This window comes from Rhinatrema bivittatum, chromosome 9 (genome assembly GCF_901001135.1).
Source record: "Rhinatrema bivittatum chromosome 9, aRhiBiv1.1, whole genome shotgun sequence".
NCBI lineage: Eukaryota > Metazoa > Chordata > Amphibia > Gymnophiona > Rhinatrematidae > Rhinatrema > Rhinatrema bivittatum.
The window spans coordinates 31,515,271-31,539,764 of record NC_042623.1 but is presented as its reverse complement, the minus strand read 5'-3'; the positions used below and the strand labels follow the sequence as shown (position 1 = coordinate 31,539,764).

Sequence of the window (24,494 nt, the reverse complement as noted above, 5' to 3'; positions counted from 1 at the left end):
GTACGGAGCATTTGGAGTTTAAAGAAACAATTATGGTGCAATGCTTGAACTTGTTGGCAGAAGAGAGAATACCCTAGGTCCCGCACCTCTGATCTGCTAGGGATGTTTACACCTTTGAGCATCCAGGGTGTAGGAATAGAGTCGTATTCAGTCCGGGAGAGGAACAAAATCTCAGTCTTGTTCAGGCGCAGTGCCATTCACTGATCTGTGAGAAGCGGAAAGGTAGCTTCCTAAATGCTTCAGAAAAGAAAATGAGATGGGGGGGACTTGTGTGTTTCTCCAACTAATGATGCCTTGCAACTGTGAACAATAACGGAAGGTGCCAAAATGTTCCCAGGAATTGTAGGAAGCCCTTTTGGGACACAGAAAATGAGAGTGTCTGATGCCTGTTTATGAGCTAAGCGCCAGTCTCTCGTGGGGCCACCAAAACATTAAAGGGTCCAGCAGCTCATGCCGTGGACCTGGGGGCGTATTTCTCAGCCTGGACAGGGAAGGCACCACGTCAAGCTTCTTTCCCCTCTGTGACCCCTCTGACTGCTCCCCTCATTCCTCCACAGACTGACCCATGCCTCTCTTGAACCCACACCTTGGGATAAAGGAGGGTCTCGCATGGAAAGGGATCTTCAACAGAACAAAAAACTTCTATTTTCTGGAGTTTCCAGCAATCCGAGATGAGCAAGATGAAAATTCACCGGTTAGATCAGGGTTCTCAGGTTCCCAGCACTGAGGTAGCAGCAGCAACAGCGAGTAAAACTCTCGTCCTCCTCTTCACTTGAATAACTTAACACAGAAACCACCTCCCTCCCATTCTTCCTCCATTCAGGACTCACGACGACTCCCGGTATCCTCCTCAGTACGGGTCACTCACTTTCCAAAAGGTTTTCACAAGGCTCTTGTGGGCCATATTCTTCCCAGGTTGCCACCGGGCACCGTCCAGGAGCCCAGCAATAGCTCACTGGTCTCCCATGCTTTGCCTCGCTGGACTGAGTAGCCCAGTTGCCCTCTGGGGGCTGTGAAGTTCCCCACTCCTCTCTTACAGGCCAATTCAGTAAAGTCCGCGGGAGAGCAGACGAACGCCCGCTCTCCTGGCGCGCGCACAGGCCCCTCGCCGGTGCGCGCAATTCAGTATGCAAATTAGGTGGTGCGGTAGAAATGGGCAAAAGGAGGCACTAGGGACACTAGCGCGTCCCTAGTGCCTCCTTTTGGCTCGGAGCGGCGGCTGTCGGCGGGTTTGACAGCCGACGCTCAATTTGCCAGCGTCGGTTCTCGAGCCCGCTGACAGCCATGGGCTCGGAAACCAGACGCCGGCAAAATTGAGCGTCCGGTTTTCGGCCTGACAGCCACCGGCCCATTTTAAATTTTTATTTTTTTTTACTTTTTTTTTACTCTTCGGGACCTCTGACTTAATATCGCTATGATATTAAGTCAGAGGGTGCACAGAAAAGCAGTTTTTACTGCTTTTCTGTGCACTTTCCCGGTGCCGGCAGAAACTAGTGCCTACCTTTGGGTAGGCGCTAATTTCTTAAAGTAAAATGTGCGGCTTGGCTGCACATTTTACTTACTGTATCCTGCGCGCATACGTAATAGGGCCATCAACATGCATTTGCATGTTGATGGCCTTATTAGGTGCCGCGGGTTGGACGCGCGTTTTCCTCCCCTTACTGAATAAGGGGTAAGGGAAAACACGCGTCCAGAGCAGGCTGACAGTGCGCTCCATCGGAGCGCACTGTACTGTATCGGCCTGTTAGAGAGGAAAAGAGAAATGGGAGGAGGGCATATGAAAGTGGATCCGACGGGCGGGCGAGGTGAGAGAGGATCTCACGAGGGGACTGTAAGGAAGCATCACGTGGGCAGGAGAGAGGACCACATGGGCGTAGGGGGAAATGAGAGCAGATCACTTGCAGGAATGAGGATCACACGGAACTGAGAGGGAATCAGTGGTTCATTGTGCCCGGTATCCTCTCCCTGACAGCGGCCGATCCAGGTCACTTGGCAGATCTCAATGAGCAGAAGATCCATTCCGTGCTGCTCACTGTTGTGACCGTCAGTCTGCGACGGCTTCGCCCCACCTACCTCACTCTTCTTGCGGCTCCTCCCGCTCACCTCGGACTGCTGGCTGCCGCGGCGTCTGTCTGCCAACCTCTCCGGCATCCCCGGACCGGCTTTAGTGCTGCCTCCCGTCATGCTCCTCCAAGGTACCATAGGGCGTGCCGTGCACGCCGCCCTCATCTTTATTTCCTCGTTGGCGCGAATCTCAGGGACGTCCCCCTGAGATGACGTCACGCTGCCCGGATATTCAAGCCTACAACTTTTGCTAGCTAATCGACAGGTCGATCCAGTAAGGCCGCGGTAGAAACAGTGCAGTAGTGTCAGGCGCACCCTTCCTCCCCGCACGCACAGTTCTCTTCACTAACTCCCCGATACTCTCCTCTAATCGCATGCAAATGCATGCCGCGGCTTTAAAGCGGTAGGGAAGGGTTATGGCCGCGTAACCCATTTTACTGTATAGGCGCTTAATACAGCGCCTATACAGTAACCAGGGTGCGCTGGTACCTGTCATTTCAAATGACATTTGAAATGACAGGTACCAGGAAGTGTAAAAATCAAAATTTTTAAATACCTGTCGGAGGGCCGCGTGGGTCCAGGCGGCCGGCAGGATCCGGGGGGCCGGTGGTCGCGTGTTAAATCTAGGCCGCGGGCGGGTGGGCGCCTGTTCCGGGCGGCGGGGGGTGGACGCGCGTTAGTTTCAGACGGCCGCGTGGGTCCAGGCGGCCGGCGGCGGTGGGAGCCGGGTGGTCGCGTGTTAAATCTAGGCCGCGGGCGGGTGGGCGCCTGTTCCGGGCGGCGGCAGCGGCGGCGGGGGGACACGCGTTAGTTCGAGATGGCCGGCGGGTGGTCGCGTGTTAAATCTAGGCCGGGTCCGCACAGGCGCGCATTCACTGCCGGTGGGGGCTGCCTCTCCCGGCAGTGAATGAATTCATTCATCCAGGCGGAGGAGCCGGTGGCGAAAGCAGCCGGCTCCTCCGCCTGGATGAATGAATTCATTCACTGCCGGTGGGGGCTGCCTCTTCCCGGTAGCCCCCACCGGCAGTGAATGAATGCGCGCCTGTGCGACCCCTGCGATTCGGCGCTCAAGGCAGTCACATGCCGTGACGTCACGCCTTGAGCGCCGAATCGCAGGGGTCGCACAGGCGCGCATTCATTCATCCAGGCGGAGGAGCCGGTGGCGAAAGCAGCCGGCTCCTCCGCCTGGATGAATGAATTCATTCACTGCCGGTGGGGGCTGCCTCTCCCGGCAGCCCCCACCGGCAGTGAATGAATGCGCGCCTGTGCGACCCCTGCGATTCGGCGCTCAAGGCAGTCACATGCCGTGACGTCACGCCTTGAGCGCCGAATCGCAGGGGTCGCACAGGCGCGCATTCATTCATCCAGGCGGAGGAGCCGGTGGCGAAAGCAGCCGGCTCCTCCGCCTGGATGAATGAATTCATTCACTGCCGGTGGGGGCTGCCTCTCCCGGCAGCCCCCACCGGCAGTGAATGAATGCGCGCCTGTGCGACCCCTGCGATTCGGCGCTCAAGGCAGTCACATGCCGTGACGTCACGCCTTGAGCGCCCAATCGCAGGGGTCGCACAGGCGCGCATTCATTCATTCACTGCCGGTGGGGGCTGCCGGGAGAGGCAGCCCCCACCGGCAGTGAATGCGCGCCTGTGCGGACCCGGCCTAGATTTAACACGCGACCGCCCGCCGGCTGTCTCGAACTAACGCGTGTCCCCCCGCCGCCGCTGCCCGGAACAGGCGCCCACCCGCCCGCGGCCTAGATTTAACACGCGACCACCCGGCTCCCGCCGCCTGGACCCACGCTGGCCGCCTGGACCCACGCGGCCCTCCGACAGGTATTTAAAAATTTTTATTTTTTCTTCTGACAGGTTTTATGTGTCCCACATCATTACATTTTCTCGATCATCTCTGTATCGCTTTTTTTTTAAATTGTGTTTTATTGTTTTTGAGTATCTTAAACGGTGTCGATGGATTTATTACTAGACTCACAGTCCTAACTCCTACTAGGGGGAGGCGGTAAACTAACACGTTACGGCCGCGGCAAAACAGTGCGTTACTAATGAGAGAACCTGAGCGCGGGTTACGGTATCGGAGGGGAATAGCTAATTCCTTCATTGTACAGCTAATTCGTTCATTTACATGCCGGGTGCGGGAAGGGTTACGCGTCTGTTTTAAGAAGCACTACGGATGCGCAAAATTGGAGACTGTATCGCTGGTTTGCCTTACGCGTCCGAATTGTGCGCAGCGAGCTCGTTACAGACGAGAAATCTTCAACTGAACTTTACTGGATCGACCTGCGAGTTAGCAACTTACCGGAACTCTACGGATGGGATTCGTTCTCCGTACCGAAGCTGCTCTGCCACTCCAGCGCTATCTGGAACTCTTATTGCTAACAGGGTACCCGCTCCTCGGGGGCCTCTTCTGCTTCTTTCAGGTGCTATCAGGAAACCGGTACTCGCTCCTCGAGGGCCCATGTTCCCTGAGTCACTGCCTGCATCTACAAATCCTTTCTACTTGGAAGTCTTCACTAACAGTTTCCATCTGTGAGTACAACTACCATCTATTCCACAGTACTGCTTCCCTGGAACCAGGTACTCGCTCCTCGAGGGCCTGCCCTCTGTTCCAGTGCCAGACCTCTCGTCTAGTGGAACCGCTGTGTGAGTACAATACCACTGAGTCTCCCTGCTCTAAGGGATCAGGTACTCGCTCCTCGAGGGCCTGCTCTCTCCCTGTCTCTGAGCTTCTCCTATTCTACCTGGGACTCTGTGTATTTCTCACTGTGTACTCATAATTCTCAGTCTCTTTCTACTACAGCACAGCCAAGCAGAGGATCCGCTGTTCCAGCGTCCTGTGGGATACTCGCCCAGCCGGGCTCAACATCTTCTACTCACTACTGCCACCTCTGGTGGTTTTCAAAACTGTTTAATAAAATATTCAATCTGGGTTTGTGTGTCCAGAGTCTAACCTGACACCGTGGTCCCTCACGGGACTGCCCCCCCCCCCCTGGGCGTGGTCAGCTGCCACAGTGTCCAAGGATCCACCCAAACCTCAATAACCATAACACTCACATCCCTTCCGGGAGCAAACGGCAGTGAGTCTCAAGCCTGTCTGGATAACAATTGTTAATGGAGCTGCCCTCCAGGATCTGCTTTAAAACCCAGTTATAATGCTTGCCTTCACATTATCCAACAACAAAAGCCACTGCTTAATTGTGCATTTACAGAAAAAATACCTTTTTACAAATTATTTTAAATATTACCAGTTAGTTTCATGGAGTGACCTCGGTCCTCAGAGAATAAAGAACCATTCCCTATTTATCTGATCCACCCCACTCATGATTTTATAAACCACTCTCATATCCCCCTCTCAGTCATCTCCAAGCTGAAAAGCTCGAACCCCTTTAATCTCTGCTCATAGGGCATTCATTTTTTGCCCTTCTCTGCACCTTTTCTAGTGCAGGTATTTTTTTTTTCAGACGTGTCAACCAGAAATGCACCCAGTACGCAAGACATGGTCGCACCATGGGGCAATAGAGAGGTATTATGGTGGAGTAGCCTAGTGGTTAGAGCAGTGGACTATGAACCAGGAAATCAGGGTTTGAGTCCTGCTGTTGCTCCTTGTGACCTTGGGCAAGTCACTTATGGACCAATACAGTAAAGTTTGTGGGAGAGTGCCCACTCTCCCACGTGCACAGGCCACTCTCCTGTGAGCGTGATTCAGTAAACTAAAATATTTAACTTAGGGCCAGCGGTAAAAAGAGGCGCTAGGGACACGCTAGTGTCCCTAGCGCTTCTTTTTGGACAGGAGCGGCTGCTGTCAGCGGGTTTGACAGTCGTCGCTCAATTTTGCCAGCGTCGGTTCTCAAGCCTGCTGACAGCCACGGGTTCAGAAACCAGACGCTGGCAAAATTGAGCATCCGGTTTTCAACCCGTGAGCTGCGGGCTGCTTTAAAAAAAATTTTCTATTTACTTTTTTTAACTTTTGGGACCTCCGACATAATATCACCATGTTATTAAGTCGGAGGGTGCAGAGAAAAGCAGTTTTTACTGCTTTTCTGTGCACTTCCCCGGCGCCGGCAGAAATTAACACCTACCTTTGGGTAGGCACTAATTTCTTAAAGTAAAATGTGCGGCCTGGCTGCACATTTTACTTACTGTATCGCGCGGGAATGACTAATAGGGCCATCAGCATGCATTTGCATGTTGCGGGCGCTATTAGTCTCGGGGGGGTTGGACACGCGTTTTCAACGTGCTATTACCCCTTACTGAATAAGGGGTAAAGCTAGCGCGTTGAAAATGCGCGTCCAAATGCCGGTTAGCAGTGCGCTCCACTGTACTGTATCGGCCCGTTAGATTGTAAGCCCTCTGGGGTTAGGGAAATATCTATAGAACCTGAACGTAAACCGATGTGATATGTCAGATTGAATGTTGGTATATAAATAAATTATGATATTCTCAGTTTTAGTCTCCATTTCATTACAAATAATTCCTAATGTTTAGATCCCCAGTTTGCTAGCCTGGCGAGATCCTTCTGCAATTCTTCGCAGCTTGCTTGCCGTTTCAACTACTTTTAATAATCTTGTGTCAGCTGCAAATGTTGTCACCTCACTCACTGCCCCATTTTCCGCATCGATACTGAATAAGTTAAACAAGCACCGGTGTCAGTACAGATCCTTGAGGCGCTCCACTGTTCACTCCACCTAGTCCTCTCTGCTTCAGCCTGTGCACTTACTCTGGATGTGGTGTCAGGCTTTTTGTCAATCTTGCCTTGCAAACGCTAGGATACTTTCTAACCTCACCTTACATATGCTCAGCCCGAACATGCAGGATATGGAGCTTCTTAATAAAACTGAAGATTCTCTGCTCGCTGTTCCTTAACCTTTAACCAGTTACAAATCCACGATAAGCCACTGCTGCCTGTCTCATGAATTGTTCATTTTCTCAGGCATTCATCAAATGTTTTCTGGAACTCCAGCATCAGTGTATCGCACGGCTTACCCTTAGCCAGCTTCACAAAAATCTCTTAGTAATGTAAGACTTCCCTTTGCAAGAGAGAGGACCATGTGGTGGGGAGGGAGTATATGAGAGTGGATCATGCAGGGTGGAGGGAGGGGAAGTGTTCACGTGTAGAAGGAGTAAGATTGAATCGCGTGGGGAGGGAGAGTGCAAGGGGAACATGTGAGAGAGGGAATGAGCGTAGTGGCTCACATGGGAGGGACACTGAGAAAGGATCGGGGGAGGGGGCGTTCTGAAGGAAAAGGACGGGAGAGAGTGAGAAAGAGACAGGACATGGGTGAGGAGCAGGCAAAACTGAGTTTGGAGTGCCATGAGGCTTGAGCAAACTCAAAAGTGTGCAGCAAACTTAAAAGTGGGTTGCGAAGAAAAGTGCCTGGCGAGGCCCAGACTGATGACCCAGAGCTTTCCTGTCTGGACACAGGCAGTCGGGCCGTCTAACGCTGCTTGGTCTGCATCCACTGAGAGGAAGGAAGTAGTTTATCGGGTAAATGGATGATTCCTTCTCTTCTACGACCATTTTACAGCTTCCATCCCCAGGGACCTTCGCTTTCGGTTTTTATTGCTCTTTATTTTTCCTGGGAATTTATCAGGGTTTATTATGCTTAAGAACAAAAACGGGAGAAAATCAGAGGAAAAAAACGATTCATTATCTTTCCGGGTAAACGTTGGAATTTATTTTGGTGAACAGAGGCCAGGACTAGAAAATAATTAAGCAGATTCTCCCCATCTCTACCCTAATCCCCTGCCTAGCATGCCCCTCTCTTCCCCCTCCCAACAGCATTCATCCTCACTGCATTCAGCCTTCTCTCTCCTCCTTCGGCAGCAGCTTACCGAGGGCCCCCCCCCCCCTCGCTCTGCGGCCCTGCACGTCTGCTCCTGCGCAGGGCCAGGGAGCCTGCCGGGAAGGGCTTCTGGTGGGCAGGGCCTGCTTCCAATGCATTGGTGGCACCAGACAGCAGGCACGGTGACTGCTTGGGGGGGGGGGGTGAGGAGGCAGGGCAGGGGTGGGTACGGGAGGGCGATCGCTTTCGTTGGTGGGGAGAGGGACTTGAAGAGTAGCTGGAGGCCTTAAGATGCTCATCTACAGCTTGGGAGCAGCTTTGTAATCATCCTACAAAGGGGGTGAACATCGGTTTAAACCCAACTGTCACCTTTTGGAAAAATCCGGGAGTTTATGAGTGAAAATCAATTTAAAATGAAAAACGGAGGCGCCTCCGGCTACAGCTGCAAACCAATAATGCTACAAGACATCAAGTTGCATTATTGTTGCCATGCCCTGTAACTGAGGTTCTCACCCACATGTCCGACCTACCCTCTACCTAATCTCGGGGGTCCCAGGCCTCGATGAATTATGCTGCTAAAAGGGGTGGTGGGAGGGGGAGAGGTCGTTCTTACCAGGAATTTGCTGGCTTTATCTCCGGGCAGACTGGCGAAAGTGATCTCAAGATCCAGAGGAAGGCTCAGGCTGATCATCTCCTCCCCGTCGCTCTTCTCAAAGATCACGGCCTCTTCACAGCCCACAAACAGAGTCATCCTGCGACTCTCCAGGTTCAAGGCCACCCGGGCCCACCGGGATTCGGCAAAGGGGGTGCCGCCCGGGAAGAGGAGGGAGGCCGGCTCCATGTCCTGCGCGCTGCGATACTCCAGCCGGAGCTGGTCCGAGCGGGTGCTGGAGACCAGCCGCAGCAGGGGCCTCCCGCCCTTCCTCATGGCCGCCGGCGAGATGAAGGAAAGGACCGTCCCTTCGTTGTTCCTGGCTTGCTTGGCCACAAAGTGGAAGCCGACGGAGGTCTGCAGGGTGGACAGCAGGTAGACGGAGTAATCCCAGGGAAGGGTCAGGTGGGGGACCCGGTGGCGGAACTTCCAAGCCGGGACTCCGCTCTCCAGCCCCTCGGCCTTGCTAACTCCCCTGACAGACCGGGTGACGTTAAGAGCCTCCAGCAGGTCAATGACTGTGAAAACAAAAAAAAAAGAGGGAAAGCCACGTGTGAGTCGGCCACTTCATCTCCACACCACGATACGGGGCAGAATCGGGAACAGCTGGAGCTATTCGTAGCCGCCAGTCAAAACTTAATGGGTGCAAAGATTTACAAACAGCAAGTGACCCCAGAAAAAGGCTGAACCTTGGACAATGCTGTCACTATGCCAGGGCACAGCCTCGGTGACATCTCTCTGTGGTGCTTTGTAACGTTTATGGCAGGACTTGTCATTTACTGCAAAGCTAGTACTGGAAGCTTCTGTAGTTGTAACTAACTCAGTAACGACAGAGTGTAAGAATTAAAAGAGCGTCACAGAGTCCAGAGTTGAAGGAAATACTAATATCAGAAATACCTTTAAGCACTTGAAGATTTTGGGTGCGGCCGGCAGCAGAAGAGTGAGCCGGAGAGAAACCTCCTTGGTAGAGGGGCACGCAGGAAGGCAAGTACTCCATGCAGTAATTTATCAATGCAAAGAAACCCCCCACTCCCAATATTTTGCTTGGAAAAGCAGAAACCTTGTTAGGCACAGCCCACAAACACTGTGTTAAGTGTACATGAGAATGAGAAAAATAGAGGCTAGCCCCGTAGGTTGTAGGGTTCTTCCAATCCCTTGCCACCCAGAACGTTAGCCTCAACACCGTGCCTGCCTGACGTCCCCGGCTTCCTGTATTCTTCTGAACATAAGAATAGCCAAACACCATCAGGCCAAAGGTCCATGTAGCCCAGCATCCTGCCTCCCCTCATGGAAAAGAAGGCCTGAACGTCCACAACCTACTCTCCGCCTTCTCAGCTGCTTCACAGGCCTTGCGCCTCTCATAGTGCTTCTCAAAGGCCCTCACAGCACCTGGGTTTGCCAGGTAGTAAGTGGAAAAAAGAAAAGGTTCCTTCTTCACTTCTCAGATCAGCATTTCTTAAAGTCCTTTCATTTCCTTTTCTTACCTACAGAAACAGTGGAACTACAAAACAGTGGGAGCCCGCCCATCACTGCATTCATGGAGGAGGCAAGCGAGACCCACCTTACTGGGGTTCCTTCAAATTCTCGGGGACTTTTGGCTTGTTCAGTTACTGTCTCGCCGTGGCAGGGGATTGGCTGGGGAAAAAAAAAAAACCCAGGCACTTAAATTCAAAGGATGGGAGTAATTCCTGCTGGAAGGTGCAAACATTCTGTCAGAAATTACCTACTACTACTCCTGCTGCTACTCGGGTCTACAGAGCCACCGATCGGGCGGGGTTACATAGCTGCTTAGGTTAAAAGAAGGCCCAGGGTCCACGGGAGTCTACTCTTCCTGATAATCCAGAAGGAGGCGAAAAACCCCTGGACAGCTGGAGTCAGTTCCATCTCTGGATCAGCTCGTTCTTGCCCCGGAGTCCAAATAATTCTACCCATTACTCTCCTTTAGCTCCATTTTCTTTAGATGTTATTAAGTGTCATTACCAAGACAACCTCCATTGGCCAACTGTTCCATAATTCCCTCCCTTCCAGGGTACGAGCTGTAACCAGGTTATGATTACGTTCAGGTTCTGTCGGTATTAGATCCCACACTCTGCTTCCTATCTTTCAGCCAGTTACCAGTCCAAAATAGACCATCGCCTCCCTTATCCCATGACTTTGTAGTTTCCTCAGAAGTCTCTCATGAGGGGCTTTATCAAACGCCTTCTGAAAATCCAAATACATTACATCTACTGGTTCACCCTTATCCACATGCTTATTGATACCGTCCAGTAATTCTAATAGATTAGTAAGGCATGGCTTTCCTTTGCTAAATCCATGCTGGTCCTTTCCCATTGAGCCAAGTTTATGCATATGGAAAGTAATTCTGTTCTTGACGGTAGTTTCTACCATTTTGCCTGGCATCAACATTGGGTTCATTGGTCTATAGGTTCCTGGCTCACCCTGGCGTCCTTTGTAAAAATTAACATTACATTGGTTATCCTCCAAGTAGCGGATTGGTTACCCTCTCAGATTTGAATGTTTTGTACATAATTAGGCAGTGCTTAATTTCTTTCCTGCTTTCTTCTGTAGGAGCTGCTTTCCATCTCTTAAAGGGTGCTTTTTTTGGTTTTCATGGCCTCCTTCACAGAAAGAAGAAAACAACCTTCAAAATATTCTTTAAAGTATATTGAAAACAGAGTCCTAGCAAGGGATCCTGTTAGGTCCTTTGCGGATGGAGTGGGTGGGGGCAGGTCTGTCACATTGGATTAGATTGGTGGCTTTGCAGCTAGCATGAACCAATCAGATCTCAGTGTATAAGCAGCGACTCCGTTCTGAACATGGCAGCAAACAGGAATGCAGAGAAACAGCAGGGCGAAAACTTAAAGAATTAAAAAAAAGAGCTAGGACCTGATTCATCAAGACTTTTTCCCATAGACACAATATGGGAGAATGGCTTGGGGAATTAGGCCGTTAAGGGTATAACTTTGAATCGGTTCCAGATAAGTATTACTGCATGCTTTTGAACACTATATATTATGCAGAAGGGATAGCTTTCATCCACGTTATCTTGCTCGTGTAACACGTGTCTCTTTCCAAGCCACTAAGTAACCAAGAATATCCAACAAGAAATATTCACCTCTGTTATCTGATATACATAAAGAATTCCTCAGCTCTACCCATGAGACCCCCCCCCCCCCCCCTCTTCTAGGCTAGCAATCCTTACAGACCCAAGTTCTCCTGTAGTGGTATTTACTGCTTAGGTAGTGCCATCAGTGTACACAGCACTCTACCATATAAATCACATACGGGCCGATTCAGTAAAGTCCGCCGGAGAGCGGGCAAACACCCGCTCTCCCGGCGCGTGCACAGGCCACTCGCCTGTGCGCGTGATACAGTATTTAAATTAGGCCTGGCGGTAGAAATGGGCAAAAGGAGGTGCTAGGGACACCTTTGGGTAGGCGCTAATTTCTGAAAGTAAAACGTGCGGCTTGGCTGCACATTTTACTTACTGAATCGCGCGTGAATACCTAATAAGGCCATCAACATGCATTTGCATGTTGAGGGCGCTTTTAGGTTCAGCGGGTTGGACACGCGTTTTCCGCCCCTTACTGAATAAGGGATAACAGTACCTGAATGTAAAGTACCTGAATGTAAACCGGTGTGATATCTCAATTGAGATGAATGTCGGTATATAAAAATAATAAATAAAATAAATAAATAAATAAGGGAAAACGTGCGTCCAATCAAGGGTTAACAGTGCGCTCCGTCGGAGCGCACTGTACTGTATCGGCCTGATAGTGATTAGTTACAGTGCCTCCATCACAAAGGGAAGTTCGGTGACTGGTACAAGTTCACACAATCAGGCCGATGCAATATCAGCGCACATTAAATGGGCGCTCATGATTGAGCGCTCATGATTGAGCGCCTGCTCCCTTAACACACACCGATCCATCTCTCCGGAGCGCCCAATGCAAATGGGCTCCGCGGAAAAAAGGAGGCGCTAGGGGAAAGTGCACGTCCCTAGTGCCTCCTCAGCAGCGGGTGCCCGGGAGAGGTGGCTGTCAGCCAGTTAGGAAAACGGACCCTCAGTTTTAGAGCATCTGTTTTCCTAACCTGTGCACAGCTACAGGTTAAGAAAATGCTTACTCGTTAATAGAGCGTCCCTTTTCCTAACCTGACCATCAGCATGGTTTTTTTTGGGTTTTTTTGTTTTTTTTTGGGACATTCTAATTTTTTAGTTCCTCTGACTTAATATTGCCAGGATATTAAGTCGGAGGAAGCACAGAAATGCAGTATTTTCTGCTTTTCTGTAACTTTTTGGGCTCCTCCAAAATCAACGCCTGCTCCGGGCAGACATTAATTTTGGTGAGTTAAATTGTACACGACGGGCGTACATTTTTTTTTTTTTTTGCATTGGGGAGAATAGATAATAGCCTCATCAATGTGCATTTGCATGCGATGAGCGCTATTACCTATGCGCACGATTGGATGAATGTTTTGGACGTGCTAGCCCCCATTTTGCATCGGGGGTTATGGACGGGCGTCCAATCACGGCCTGCACAAGTGGTGGGTAGGGGAACGAAAGTGAGGGCCCCAGAGACACAATTCTGGGCTCTCAGCCCCCCTTATGTGGCAGGCTCGCCCTCTGGGTATTTCATGCAAGGTCTGAGGTGGCTTCACTGATGCTGTAAACTGAGAAAAAGAATCGCATGTTTTAGCCAACTTGGCCTTTTATCTCCCTCCGGGCTAGGAAATATGCTGGATGGGGAGGGGGAGGGAAGAGGGGGGTACATGGAGGCCCCTGGCCTGATTGCCTGAATTGTAAGTTCAGAGTCCCACTGTCCAAAGTGTGTGTTCCACATTAAGATGTCAGGGCTGGCCGTCTGCCAGCAGACACAGAGAGAACAAGAAAATGTGTTTATAGTCAGCGAGGAAAGATTAGGAGTCAGATATGGCAAGCAGGCATGGCCTGAGGTCTGAGCTCCCGAAGAGTACAACTAAATAAGTCATAATAATACACTGAAAGGTATGCAAATTCTCTCCGGGGGGCGGGGGATATGTGACGTCAGGAACCACAAGAGCAGAGCCCGAGCCACAGGAAGAAACAGCTGGGGACAGGCTTTCGCCTCCCAGGCCCGAGCATTCTGGGCCATGCAATACAAGGAAAGAGAAATCCCAAAATGCATCACCCTCCCTGTCTCAGCCCTCCTCAATCTCTCTGCACTGGTAACCAGATTACCCTTCTTCTTCTTCTATCATTTGCAAGCCCCGCATTCACATGGCTGCTCCTTCTGGGGTCTGCTGGGAGAGTGTTCCGTTCTTTAAAGAATTTCTGGTTTCTACATTTTGAGAAAGGCACTTTCCTGCTCACGGGGATGCAGCCTAAGTTTTTTAAAATGTACTTTTGTCCCCGCCGCATGCGCTCCCTCCGTCTCTCTTGCACTTCTCTTGAGCTCCGGTTGGGTTGCGAGAGCTCCGTTTAGATCCGGGTTCGCTTCTTTTGTTTATAAGAAAGGATCTGGATAAGATTGGGAAAGTCGAATGAACTGCGAAAAGAAATTCTCACAACATGAACCGAGCAATGTATAATCCAAAAAGCATTGGGAGGAAAGCTGCATTAGGGAGCAGATAGGATAGCACTGGATAAGTATTTCAGATGGTCGTATATGCAATATATATTTATGTGAGAGGCTCTTTTCCAAAGGATGAACTGATAACAGAGAGCAGAGGCTAAAATGAATGAAAGATAAAGATTATTTGAACATCAAAAGCAATATTTCTTGTGGCCTGAATAAGGAGGCTTTGGAAAAGTCTAACACATTGGATGAGCAATGTCTTCCATAAAGTTTGTAAGCACAGAGCGCACCCATCCCAAGCAGCCAGAAATAGCAGAGAAGCAGAAAACCAGAGCGAAAGATTCTGGGAGTCTCAATGGGCCAAGGGTTGGTTCTTTGCCTGCTTGCTCTCATCTACGATGAAACCAAGCAGCCCATAAAGGGCGAGCAAAGGGACAAAATATCTAAATCCAGCCTGCGCCTGCACCACTTCCCGCAAACGTTTTGAGGGCCGGCCCTTTCTACTCCGTCCTTCTCGCTAATGCATTTCCCAGCGCCACAGACAAACTGCAGCCCCCAGACCTTGAAAACGCTTTCTCAGCTGCTCCTGGGGGCGCCTCTGACCTGACACAGTACTGAACGTTTCCTCAGAATGGCATTAAAACAACATCTTGTCCGAGCCTAGCGCTTTCCAACCCAACATACCTGCCAAGACCTCGCAGCTCTCAAGAGGGAGAAATAAGGGGGAAGGGAGATTCTCTCTCTCTCTTACATGAACCGGAATCAGGGGATGAGTAAGAGGAGAAAATGAAACAGAATTTCATTTTGTTTGGCAAAAATGAGCAAGATAGCCTGTCTGCAAGGGAGTGTTTGCATCCCTGGACTCAGAAAAACTAGGACCTGATGTGGGTTTTCTTGACAGTTGAGTGGGTGCTTTTCCCGGAGAGGAGACCATCATCAGATCTGACCTGAGTGGTGGGTTAGTGCCCTGAACAGCAAAGCAGGAAACGTGGGTTCCACATCAGGCTCTGGCTCACCTGTCACTCAGAGCTGTAAACGGCTGCTAGGCTCAAGGGAGAGAAACAAAGGAAGAACAAGCACCCAGGAAGAAGATTGGAACAGTGCAGCTGCACCCATGAAGGAGATTGAAACAGTGTAATAAGAAGCTTGGAACAGTGCAGCTGCACCCAGGAAGGAGCTTGGAACAGTGCAGCTGCAACCAGGAAGGTGACTAGAATAGCTTCTGCATCTAAGAAAGAGATTGAAACAGCGCAGCTGCATACAGGAAGGAGCTTGGAACAGTGCATCTGCACCCAGGAAGGAGCTTGGAACAGTGCAGTAAGGAGCTTGGAACAGTGCAGAAATTGAGCTTGGAACAGTGCAGCTGCACCCAGGAAGGCAACTGGAATAGCATCTGCATCTAGGAAAGAGATTGGAACAGTGCAGCTGCACCATGAAGGAGATTGAAACAGTGCAGCTGCACTCAGGAAGGTGACTGGAATAGCAGCTGCACCCAGGAAAGAGCTTGGAACAGTGCAGTAAGAAGCTTGGAACAGTGCAGCTGTACCCAAGAAGGTGACTGGATTAGCATCTACATCCAGGAGAGAGAATGGAACAGTGCAGCTGCACCCAGGAAGGAGATTGTAACAGTGCATCTGCACCCAGGAAGCAGACTGTAACAGTGCATCTGCACCCAGGAAGAAGATTGGAATAGCAGTTGCATCCAAGAAGGAGACTGGAACAGTGCAGCTGCACCAAGGAAGGAGCTTGGAACAATGCAGGAAGGAGCTTGGAACAGTGCAGTTGCACCTAGGAAGGAGATTGAAACAGTGCAGCTGCTACCAGGAAGGAGACTGTAACAGTGCAGCTGCACTCAGGAAGAAGATTGGAATAGCAGTTGCATCCAAGAAGGAGACTGGAACAGTGCAGTTGCACCCAGGAAGGAGCTTGGCACATGCAGGAAGAAGCTTGGAAAAGTGCAGCTGCTCCCAGGAAGGAGACTGAAACCGTGCAGCTGCTCCCAGGAAGGAGACTGGTACAGTGCTGCTGCACGGAATTCACCCAGGCAGCCAAAGAGCAGTCATGCATGCTCTTCTGACAGTAGACTACAGAGGGATGTCATGCTCATCAGGAATCCCTAAGATTTTGTGAATAGAAAATCAATAATGTTGTTGGATAGAGATAATATGTTTTATTAGGTTGGCAAATGTTTAAAAGTGTTACATTCTGTGACTATTAAATTTTCTTCCACGGGCAATAGCAATGAAGTGCATCTTTCTATTTAAGTCCTGGCAGTTGCTCCTTTCTCTTCCAGATTCAGTCAAAACCAGGGCTTGGAGCTGGTGCCATGAGCTTTCATCCTGAGAAGTTTTGTCCTATTTTAATAGACCCTCGTCTGGTTATTGCAACGATGGTCCCGAAGGCCAGGAGCCATGCATAAGGGCTCCTTCTGTATCGTGGGTTCTAAATCTGGCCATTAGGTGTCACCCCTGAGTGATGACCACACGTCCCTGTCCCCCAGGGGCTTTGAGCACTACTTCCGCAGCATCCCCTGTCCCAGCGGACCTAGGATACAGAAGACCAGACTCGGGACCTTCTGTGTGGCAGATTACACAGCCTTACCAATGAGCCAGCAGGCTGGATCTGTCTGTGCATCTTCAAGCACTCATTAGCCTCAGAAAAAAAATTGCTTTTTTTTTTTTTTTTTTTGTAACTAAATTTTGTTTTTCACAGGCTAACAGTCCATTTCTGCTGTCTGTAATATTTTATGATAACAAAACTGAAGATCGCGCCAACAAATTGGACATTATGGTAAAATCAGGCCTGGGAGAGCCTCCAGTGAGCTCCCCTGCTGACCGAAAACGTCTGGCAATCTTCTCTATGATGTGTTCCTGATGAGAGCCAGATGAGAACGTGTAAGGAGAGCTTCTACGGATGATAGATTCCTGATTTAAAAAAAAAATCAGAGAGGCAGATGGCCCCGTGCCTGGCTTCCTCTTTGCAAGGCCCCTTCCCTTTAGCCTAGTGGTTAAAGCAAGGGGGCTGAGAACGCGCGAAGCCGGAGTTCAAATCCTACCCCTCGTGGTGCTACGATTCCAGCAAATCGTCTGTTCTCCACCAGATTATAAAACCCTCTGGAGACGGCAGGATACCTCAAATCCCTGCAGGCAGCTCGGCTTGATCTCCCACTGAAAAGGTCTGAGTGAAACCTAAACAAAATAAGGATCCTTCTGAGCTGATGCTGCGCCCACAGAGTCAAGCACGGCCAGCTGCGAGCAGGCGAAGGAAACCCCCCAGCCCTGGCTTCCTCCCGTGCTTCCCCACCATAGGCGAACTCTCTCCCGCATCTGGAATCGCAGAGCCCTTTCTATAAACAGCAGTGGGGCTCGCGCCCCTGAGCCCTCGCTGCCGGCTCGGAGGAACAAAGCGACCACCAGTGAACTGAAGCGCCCGTTCTCAAACCCCAGACCAGAGAGGGCAGAGCTGCGCTGAATCCTAGTGCTCCTGGGCTCAGCTCCATTTAGCGTCTAATTTAGAAGGAACAACTTTCAACCGCTTTTTGGAAGGGCATTTGGGGACAGGAATGAGGGGGGGGGGGCCGCAGATCGTGGTATTAAAGCTCCGGAAGGGCTGCAGGAATCTTGGAGGGCACAGATTCGTCACTTTACCCCTACATGTGGGGCTATCAATCGCATCGCATGCAGGAGGGTTCATCAATCTGAGATCCGTCTGAAGGGGTAAACTGGGATTAGGTTTCTGCGTCCCTTTCAACCCCAGGGGAGCCCGGCCCCCGGACTTACCGTTGTCATCCGAGTAGAGCAGGGGCAGGTCTGTGTCGGGATCCCCGGCCCCCGGAGCCGAGAGCATCCCGGGACCCAGCAATACCTGGGTCAGCAGCGCCAAGCTCAGCCAAGACATCGCCGCCCCGTCCCGCACCAGGGAAAGGAGTGGAGGGGCCGCGGGCAACCCGTCCATGGGGGCAAAGGCGAGGAGACGGCAGGCGGCCCCGGCAGAAGCAGCAACCGGCAGAGGAGACCCTGCTAGCAGCCCCCCCTCTCTCCCCGCTGCAGCCTGTCCGTCTCCTGGCTCGGATGTGCGCTCCCGCCGCCACCAGAGGAAGCCGCGGCTGTAACTGGATCCACCTCTGGAGGGTGGGAGGGAAAGCCAGCACCGGATTCCTGAGCGCACCGGGGCTCGGTCAGCCAAGGAGCTGGCGAAACCCCCCCCCCCCCCCAGGAAAGGCACCCAGGAAGGGGAATCAGCTGGCACCCCCGAGTCCAGCACCAAACCCCAACTCAGCCCCTGTCTGAGCTGGAAGCTTGCCAGGCGCTTTCCTCTCTTGGCAGCCCCGGCTGGCAGGACTGTTTACCCCTTGCGTGTGTATTCTGCCCCCCCCCCCCGAGAGCGCCCTCCAGCGGTGAAGCCACAGTCCAGTCCCTGGCCAGCCCCCATGCTCTTGGCAGCAGCGGCCTGGTCTTCCCGCTGAGCAATGCTGCTAGCAGTTATTCTCACTTCCATAGGGGCTACCATAGGTGCCCGGAAGAGACAGTCCCTGCTCCAGAGAACTTACAGTCTCTTCAAGACAGACAAAGCGGACCGACAGGAGAATTAGGGACTTTCCTTTATTATGGAAAACGGCTAAAGCTGACTTCATGTGCTGTAGGTTTTCTACTGGGACATGGCCGGGCAATTGGATTCTGATACTGGGCTCCCATGTCCTGTTTGATATAAACACGTCAGTCCTTCTCAATAGACAGGGTGTGGACTCAGGAAGCCAAGAGGTGAGTGGACCTCCCGGAAAGCCATGCCCGCTCGGTGAAACACTGCAGAGGTCCTGGGTGCCAAGCGGCAGTACCCATTACCCACCCCATGGCCGCGCAGCAGATCACAAAGATGCTCTTCTGGAGTTCTTTAAGCCACGCCCAGAATTCCCCGCGCGTGAAGGAGAAGAATGACATCATCTCTGACTGTTTCCATACCATGTGTGACATCATAGCCAAGCGGGGGGCCTGATCACATCAAGCAGCAGCGTCTCCTCCTTGAATTCCTGATACCCAGTCCCTCCCATGGGGCACTATATAATATATACTGCCTCCCCTGTGCCCTATCTTCCCGCCAGCTGCAAGGAATGCGAGGTGGATCCCTTCTAAACATGAGCGTGCGATCTGCCTGATCTTTTTCTGCTCCGTGCCCTCAGTCTGCAGCATCCTACCGATTGCGCAGGGACTAACTCGTGGTCAGCTCCATGGAGGTCAATGGATATCCACGCAAGTTGCTAGGGAAACCTACTGCATCGGCCCCTGCATCGCTGCGCATTGCTGCCTTATAGGCGCTGACGCTGCGGATCGCATGCATGGAGGGGAAAAGGGGAATACATGGCAGGAATCCCCGGAGGTCTTCACGAATGTTAGCAGGGCAGCAAACTCCATAAAGGAAAAGCGGTAGACATAGTTGATCTGAATTTTTCTAAAGCTTTTGCTGTAAAAACTTCATGAAAGGCTGCAGTTCTTGCTCACATCCATAAGCACTCCTGCATGCCCTGAGCTGCTGGCCTCGACCCATTCCTCTGCCTCCTCTCACACTGCCAGCAAACAAATATTGGAGCTTGTTTTACAGCATGAGGAAAAAAAAAAGGTAACGCATGAAATATCTGCGGAATTTTGTAGAATCGAGGCACACGATTGTGAATCACTTCCTCGCCACCTGGTTTCCAGCATAAGCTCACCAATAATTAAACTGGCAATACCACGGCAAAGTGCAGAAATGATTTCATATAAGAATTTTGTTTGTAAAATTATTGCAACTTCTGGTTTTAAAAGACGTGCCTGAGAGCCAGGAAAGTATCACAAAAAAGTATCAAAACCATCCAGGCTAATGTATGCATGCACATGTTCTGAGGTTTGCAAGTGAATTTGAAACAGGGGCACATATGTTTCACGACTCTGCAAACGCTGCCTAACATGCTCAAGCAGGGTGAACCGTGCCAAGCTGGAGAAGCCCCTCTGGAAAACCAAAATTGTTGGTTTATGAAAAGGTAGTAACAAACCTGAGATCACAAATCACAAAAAATAATAATAAATAAAGCCTGAGACATCCACTTTTCCAGCAAGGGAAAGCAGAAACATGCAAACCTCTCATTGGGGATGTATTCCGGTTGCTGATATTGGTACAAAGCTCTGGTTCTGCTGTCAGGGTGTGGGCAGTAAGTGGCTTCTTTAACTTTCAGTGAGAAGTTGCTTCTCTATTCTTTATCTGTGTGCGGGTGTGGTTTATTACTTTCCCAGGATTTTTTTTTTCCCACCTGGCTCGAGCTTGCTCCTTTCCAGCTGGGGTCTGCTCTCTTGGCCTCATCCTTTTGTCAGGAATTCTGCACCCGGTGAGCCCGAGGGCCATAAATCACAGCACAGGGCAGTAAGGTGAACCCTTACAGACCCAGAAGGACCCCAGTGCCTCCGGCGCTGAAAGGAGGGGAACAGAACTTCTCTTATAAGAACAGTTTTTCCCAGGCCCAGAGGGTCCCTTCTTGTTGTAAGAACATTGGACTTACACGGAAGTTCAGGTTCGGCTGCAAAGATACTTTTTCAACAAGGGATTTTTAAAGGCACCGTTCTCCTTTGATGGCACAGTTGGCATGGGTCTCACTTTGGGTACAACAGGCACAGTGGCCCCTTCGGTTGCTCCCCTGTAATCCCCCTAATCCCTAGGAGCAGCCATGTTAGCATGAGAGTCATACATGACCTCATACTCATCGGATCCAATTGGCCCATATTGGCCATGATGTCAGACATGGCGTCACATACACTGCACTGAGCAACCAATCAGGTGCGGTAATTTGCACCACCGATCGGAGCCTGCCTGCTGCCAGAGGTAGAAAAGCTCTGCTGCGGAACAGCTTAATGCATTTCCCCAAACAATGACTGAGCAGAGAGATGTAAAAAGATAGAAGGTGAGCTCTGTACCTTTTCAAACATTGCACAGTACGTAAAGGGCCTAAGCCTGCTCTGCAGAGGAAGGACAGGGGACGACTGCGGTCTTATGGTCAGATTGGATAGGTCAGGGGGGACAGGCAGCATTCCTCGCTCTGCCTTACATCAGCACAGAAAGGGGAAACATCTGGATGCATATGAGCGTCACAGCTGGATAGACCTGGAGGGCTTTGCTACACACTTCTCTGCCAGTGCTCATCTATCTTATCCTTGAAACAAAATGCAGCAGAAATTGCTGACAGCACGAAAGCTGCAGCAGCCGCGCTCTCTCCACCTTCCACCTCCCATCCCCCAACAGCTGTGTAACGAGGAGGCGTTCTGCTCTGTTCCCTTTCTAAGGTAAAAAGTTTGGTTGCCAAGGAGATATGCAGCTCCCGATCTTCTGTGGGGGAAAGGTGGGGGTCACTCACACATTTTGACTCGAAAATGTGCCAACTAGTTCTACACCTTTAGGTATTCCTGATTTGCTAATTGCTGTTCTTAGGAATTCTGGGACTTGTGGCTCTTTTATTTGCATGGGCAAAAGCAGTGAATAGCCCCAGTGCTCACAGCTGGATGTTATTGCTGGAGTCGCCACGGTCAGCTTCAGCTCCCACGTTCTGTATTTGAAAGAAGTTTTTGGTATTTTCGGCTCCTGCAATCTTTATTTTGCCAGTATTCAGCATTTTCAGCCCTCTGTCTTGGGCATTTTGCTGGATGATATATTTGACTTTATATTTCTACATAACATAAGAAATTGCCATACTGGGTCAGACCAAGGGTCCATCAAGCCCAACATCCTGTTTACTACAGTGGCCAATCCAAGTACCTGGCAAGTACCTGAAACTTAAATAAATCTCAATCTACTATTGCGCTTATTGATTAATAGCAGTTTATGGATTTTTCCTCTAGGAACTTATCCAAACCTTTTTTAAACCCAGCTACACTAACTGCTGTAACCACATCCTCTGGCAATGAATTCCAGAGCTTAACTATGTGCTGAGTGAACAGCATTAATGATCACACTGGAAGGTGATGCAGTTTCCAACTCAAACTGTTACTAGTTAAAGATGTAAAATTCAATGAATAGGTTCCTTACAGCCCTTTGATATTTACAAAGTCACCTGTTATATCTTCAATACATTTTTTATATTTTTCCTCCAGTCAATTTATTCTTTGTTTAATACCAATTTTACTTAATTAATATTCTGCTTTTCAGCACTTCAAAGCAGATTACAGATTACGTCTGTAATTATTTCTCTGTCCCCAGAGGGCTCACAATTGGAGTTTTGTCCCTAAGCCAATGGAAGGTAAAGTGACTTCCCCAAGGGCACAAGCAGTGGGATTTCAACGCTGGTCCACTGTGTTAACCACTAGACTACTCCTCCACTCTGTTTGCTTTTCTTTGCTCCACTACTGGGGTAGTTTTTAAGTATCCTCCCAATAGATGATCTCTAGGATTTGTCACTCTGTTTAGTTGTATTAGTGTGAAATCCCATAGCTTTATGCAATTCTTCTTTATTCTCCTCTATTTTGTAACTGAGTGATATCTTCCTGCTTCGCCCTGCCCTTGATGTCCATATTGAGATGGTTGTGGATAACCTGAGTGGTGCTGCTGGTCTTCTTCCAACTTCACTTACTCCTTCTCCCTGTAAATGAATGATGATCCATTCCTCCAAGAGGACACTGATGATCCATACATCCTCTGTCAGTGAGAGACGTCACTCCTCTAGATGTCAGCCAAACTGAGCCCCTGGGCAGCCAAACTGTTCAGCATTTAGAACACACATGCCTGAAAGACAATTGTTATTGTACTGTCTCGACTTTTTAAATCTTCCCTTGTATACCCCTGTTCCAACATCTCCCTTTTCCCAGCCCCAATAAATGGGTGCTTGGACATGGAGAAAGGAATTCTTTTGGAATCATGTATCAAAGACAGCGGGAACCTAAGAACCATCAGGTCCTGGTGCTATACTCTTATCCAGCAGCAGCTCTGCAAAGTCTTTCAGTGCCAGAGCCATGAGCACTCTATCTGCAAGATACTGCAGGTCTCACCACATAATTTATTTCAGATACTAGAAAGCAAAACACAAAAAAGAAGGCTAGATTAAAGGAAGCTGAAGCTCTCATTACATTTTAAATATCTTCAAAGTCAAAATTTTTCTTTCATCCACCTTAGACAATAATTTGTTTTTGGAAGTCAAAAAACAATGACTAGAGCAAAGTTTTAAAGAAAAGAAATACAATTTGGGGTATCAGTGATTTCCACTCGGTTTAGGTAATTGTTAAAAAAAAATGTAAATGACGGTTAAAAACTGAGGAGAGAGGTGGCTTTCTGACTAGTGAGAGACAGGAGGCAAATGCATCTGTCTGTGTATATCACTTTGTATATCTGTGTGTGCTTGTTTGAATGTGCATGCATGCATGCATTCAGTGTATGAGTACACATGAATGTATTTCTGTGTGCAGCTGTGCATGCGCCTTGGAGTGGAATGGAGAGACTGTTAGCTGAGTGTCTGCTACCTGCAGACATTGCACTCTTCTTTACGCCCTTTTTCGCTTCCCCAGTCCCCTCCAGAGTTCCCATTCAGCAATGTTTGTGCAGCTTTCTTAGCCCACAGCAAACACTGGTTTCTCAGACATCTGCAAACATCCCTTCCGCACCCTCTCTCCCACCTCAGGGTTTGTTCTGTTGTCTCAAATGTTGGTTTTCTCCAAGGAAACAAAAGTGGTTTAAGCTAGCGAGGAAACACGGACTGACAACCCTGATCTGAACCCCCCCTCCCCCCAAGCCCCCTAGGCCTCCTCCCGCAGCAGCAGATGGTCTCTCACCTACACTGTAGACTCTTCTGCTCAGGAAAATGCAAAACTGTTTATTCCAGACCAGTACGGTTGTGATTTATGTTCCCGGTGATGTGGCAGTGCCAAAACTAGAAAGGGCACGAGGGGCACAAGAAATGGGTTGGAGAGGAAGCCTTTAGATGTAGCGTTTCCCTTCCAGGAGTTGCAGAAGATGAAATCCTTGGGCAAAAAAGATGTGTTATTTCAACTTTGTCCAAGTACACTGACTGACTGACGGGCTTTCTGCTTTCCATTCTCCGGAGCCTGAAACCCGACCCGGAGATCTGCAGCAGGGCTTACACCTGCTGGAATGAAGAACGTTGTAAGAAAACTGGAGGAGTGGTTTGAAAGGAAGACCCTGCCGAGCTGCCACAGGGACTGTGCTGGTTCACCGTGCCCACGCTCAGGAAGGATAACCGCAGGGCCCAGGAGCTCACCCTGCTGCTTCAGAAGGGAAGGGAAGCATGATGGGAGGGGGTGACTGGAGGTAGGGAGTGGGGGTCTGGAAGTGGCCTGCAGAAGGGAGGTGGACGTTGGAGAAGCAGCAGTGGGAGCTCGCAGGCCCAGGGGGAATTCTTTGCAGTCTTCTGCAGCTTTCCACACTAAGCACAAACCTATGCTGCCTTATAGGTGTGCCAGCCATGGTC

At 50.2% G+C, this 24,494-nt stretch overlaps 2 protein-coding genes across 3 annotated transcripts in view; one reads left to right on the top strand and one right to left on the bottom strand.

The window, feature by feature from the left end:
* The window catches only part of KCP (kielin cysteine rich BMP regulator), a 217,621-nt gene extending 199,488 nt beyond the window's left edge, over window positions 1-18,133 (bottom strand). The window contains exons 1-2 of the mRNA XM_029616324.1: window positions 17,842-18,133; window positions 8,469-9,025 (exon numbers count right to left, since the gene is read on the bottom strand). Of these exons, the coding sequence (XP_029472184.1) occupies window positions 8,469-9,025; window positions 17,842-18,016 (732 nt within the window). The 5' untranslated portion in view covers window positions 18,017-18,133. The remainder of the gene's footprint in view (window positions 1-8,468; window positions 9,026-17,841) is intronic.
* A 2,758-nt stretch (window positions 18,134-20,891) lies between these two features.
* The window catches only part of LOC115099031 (protocadherin Fat 1-like), a 54,512-nt gene continuing 50,909 nt past the window's right edge, over window positions 20,892-24,494 (top strand). For both annotated transcript variants that reach the window (XM_029616284.1, XM_029616283.1), the window contains exon 1: window positions 20,892-20,987. The gene's annotated coding sequence lies outside the window, so the exon portion shown is untranslated. The remainder of the gene's footprint in view (window positions 20,988-24,494) is intronic.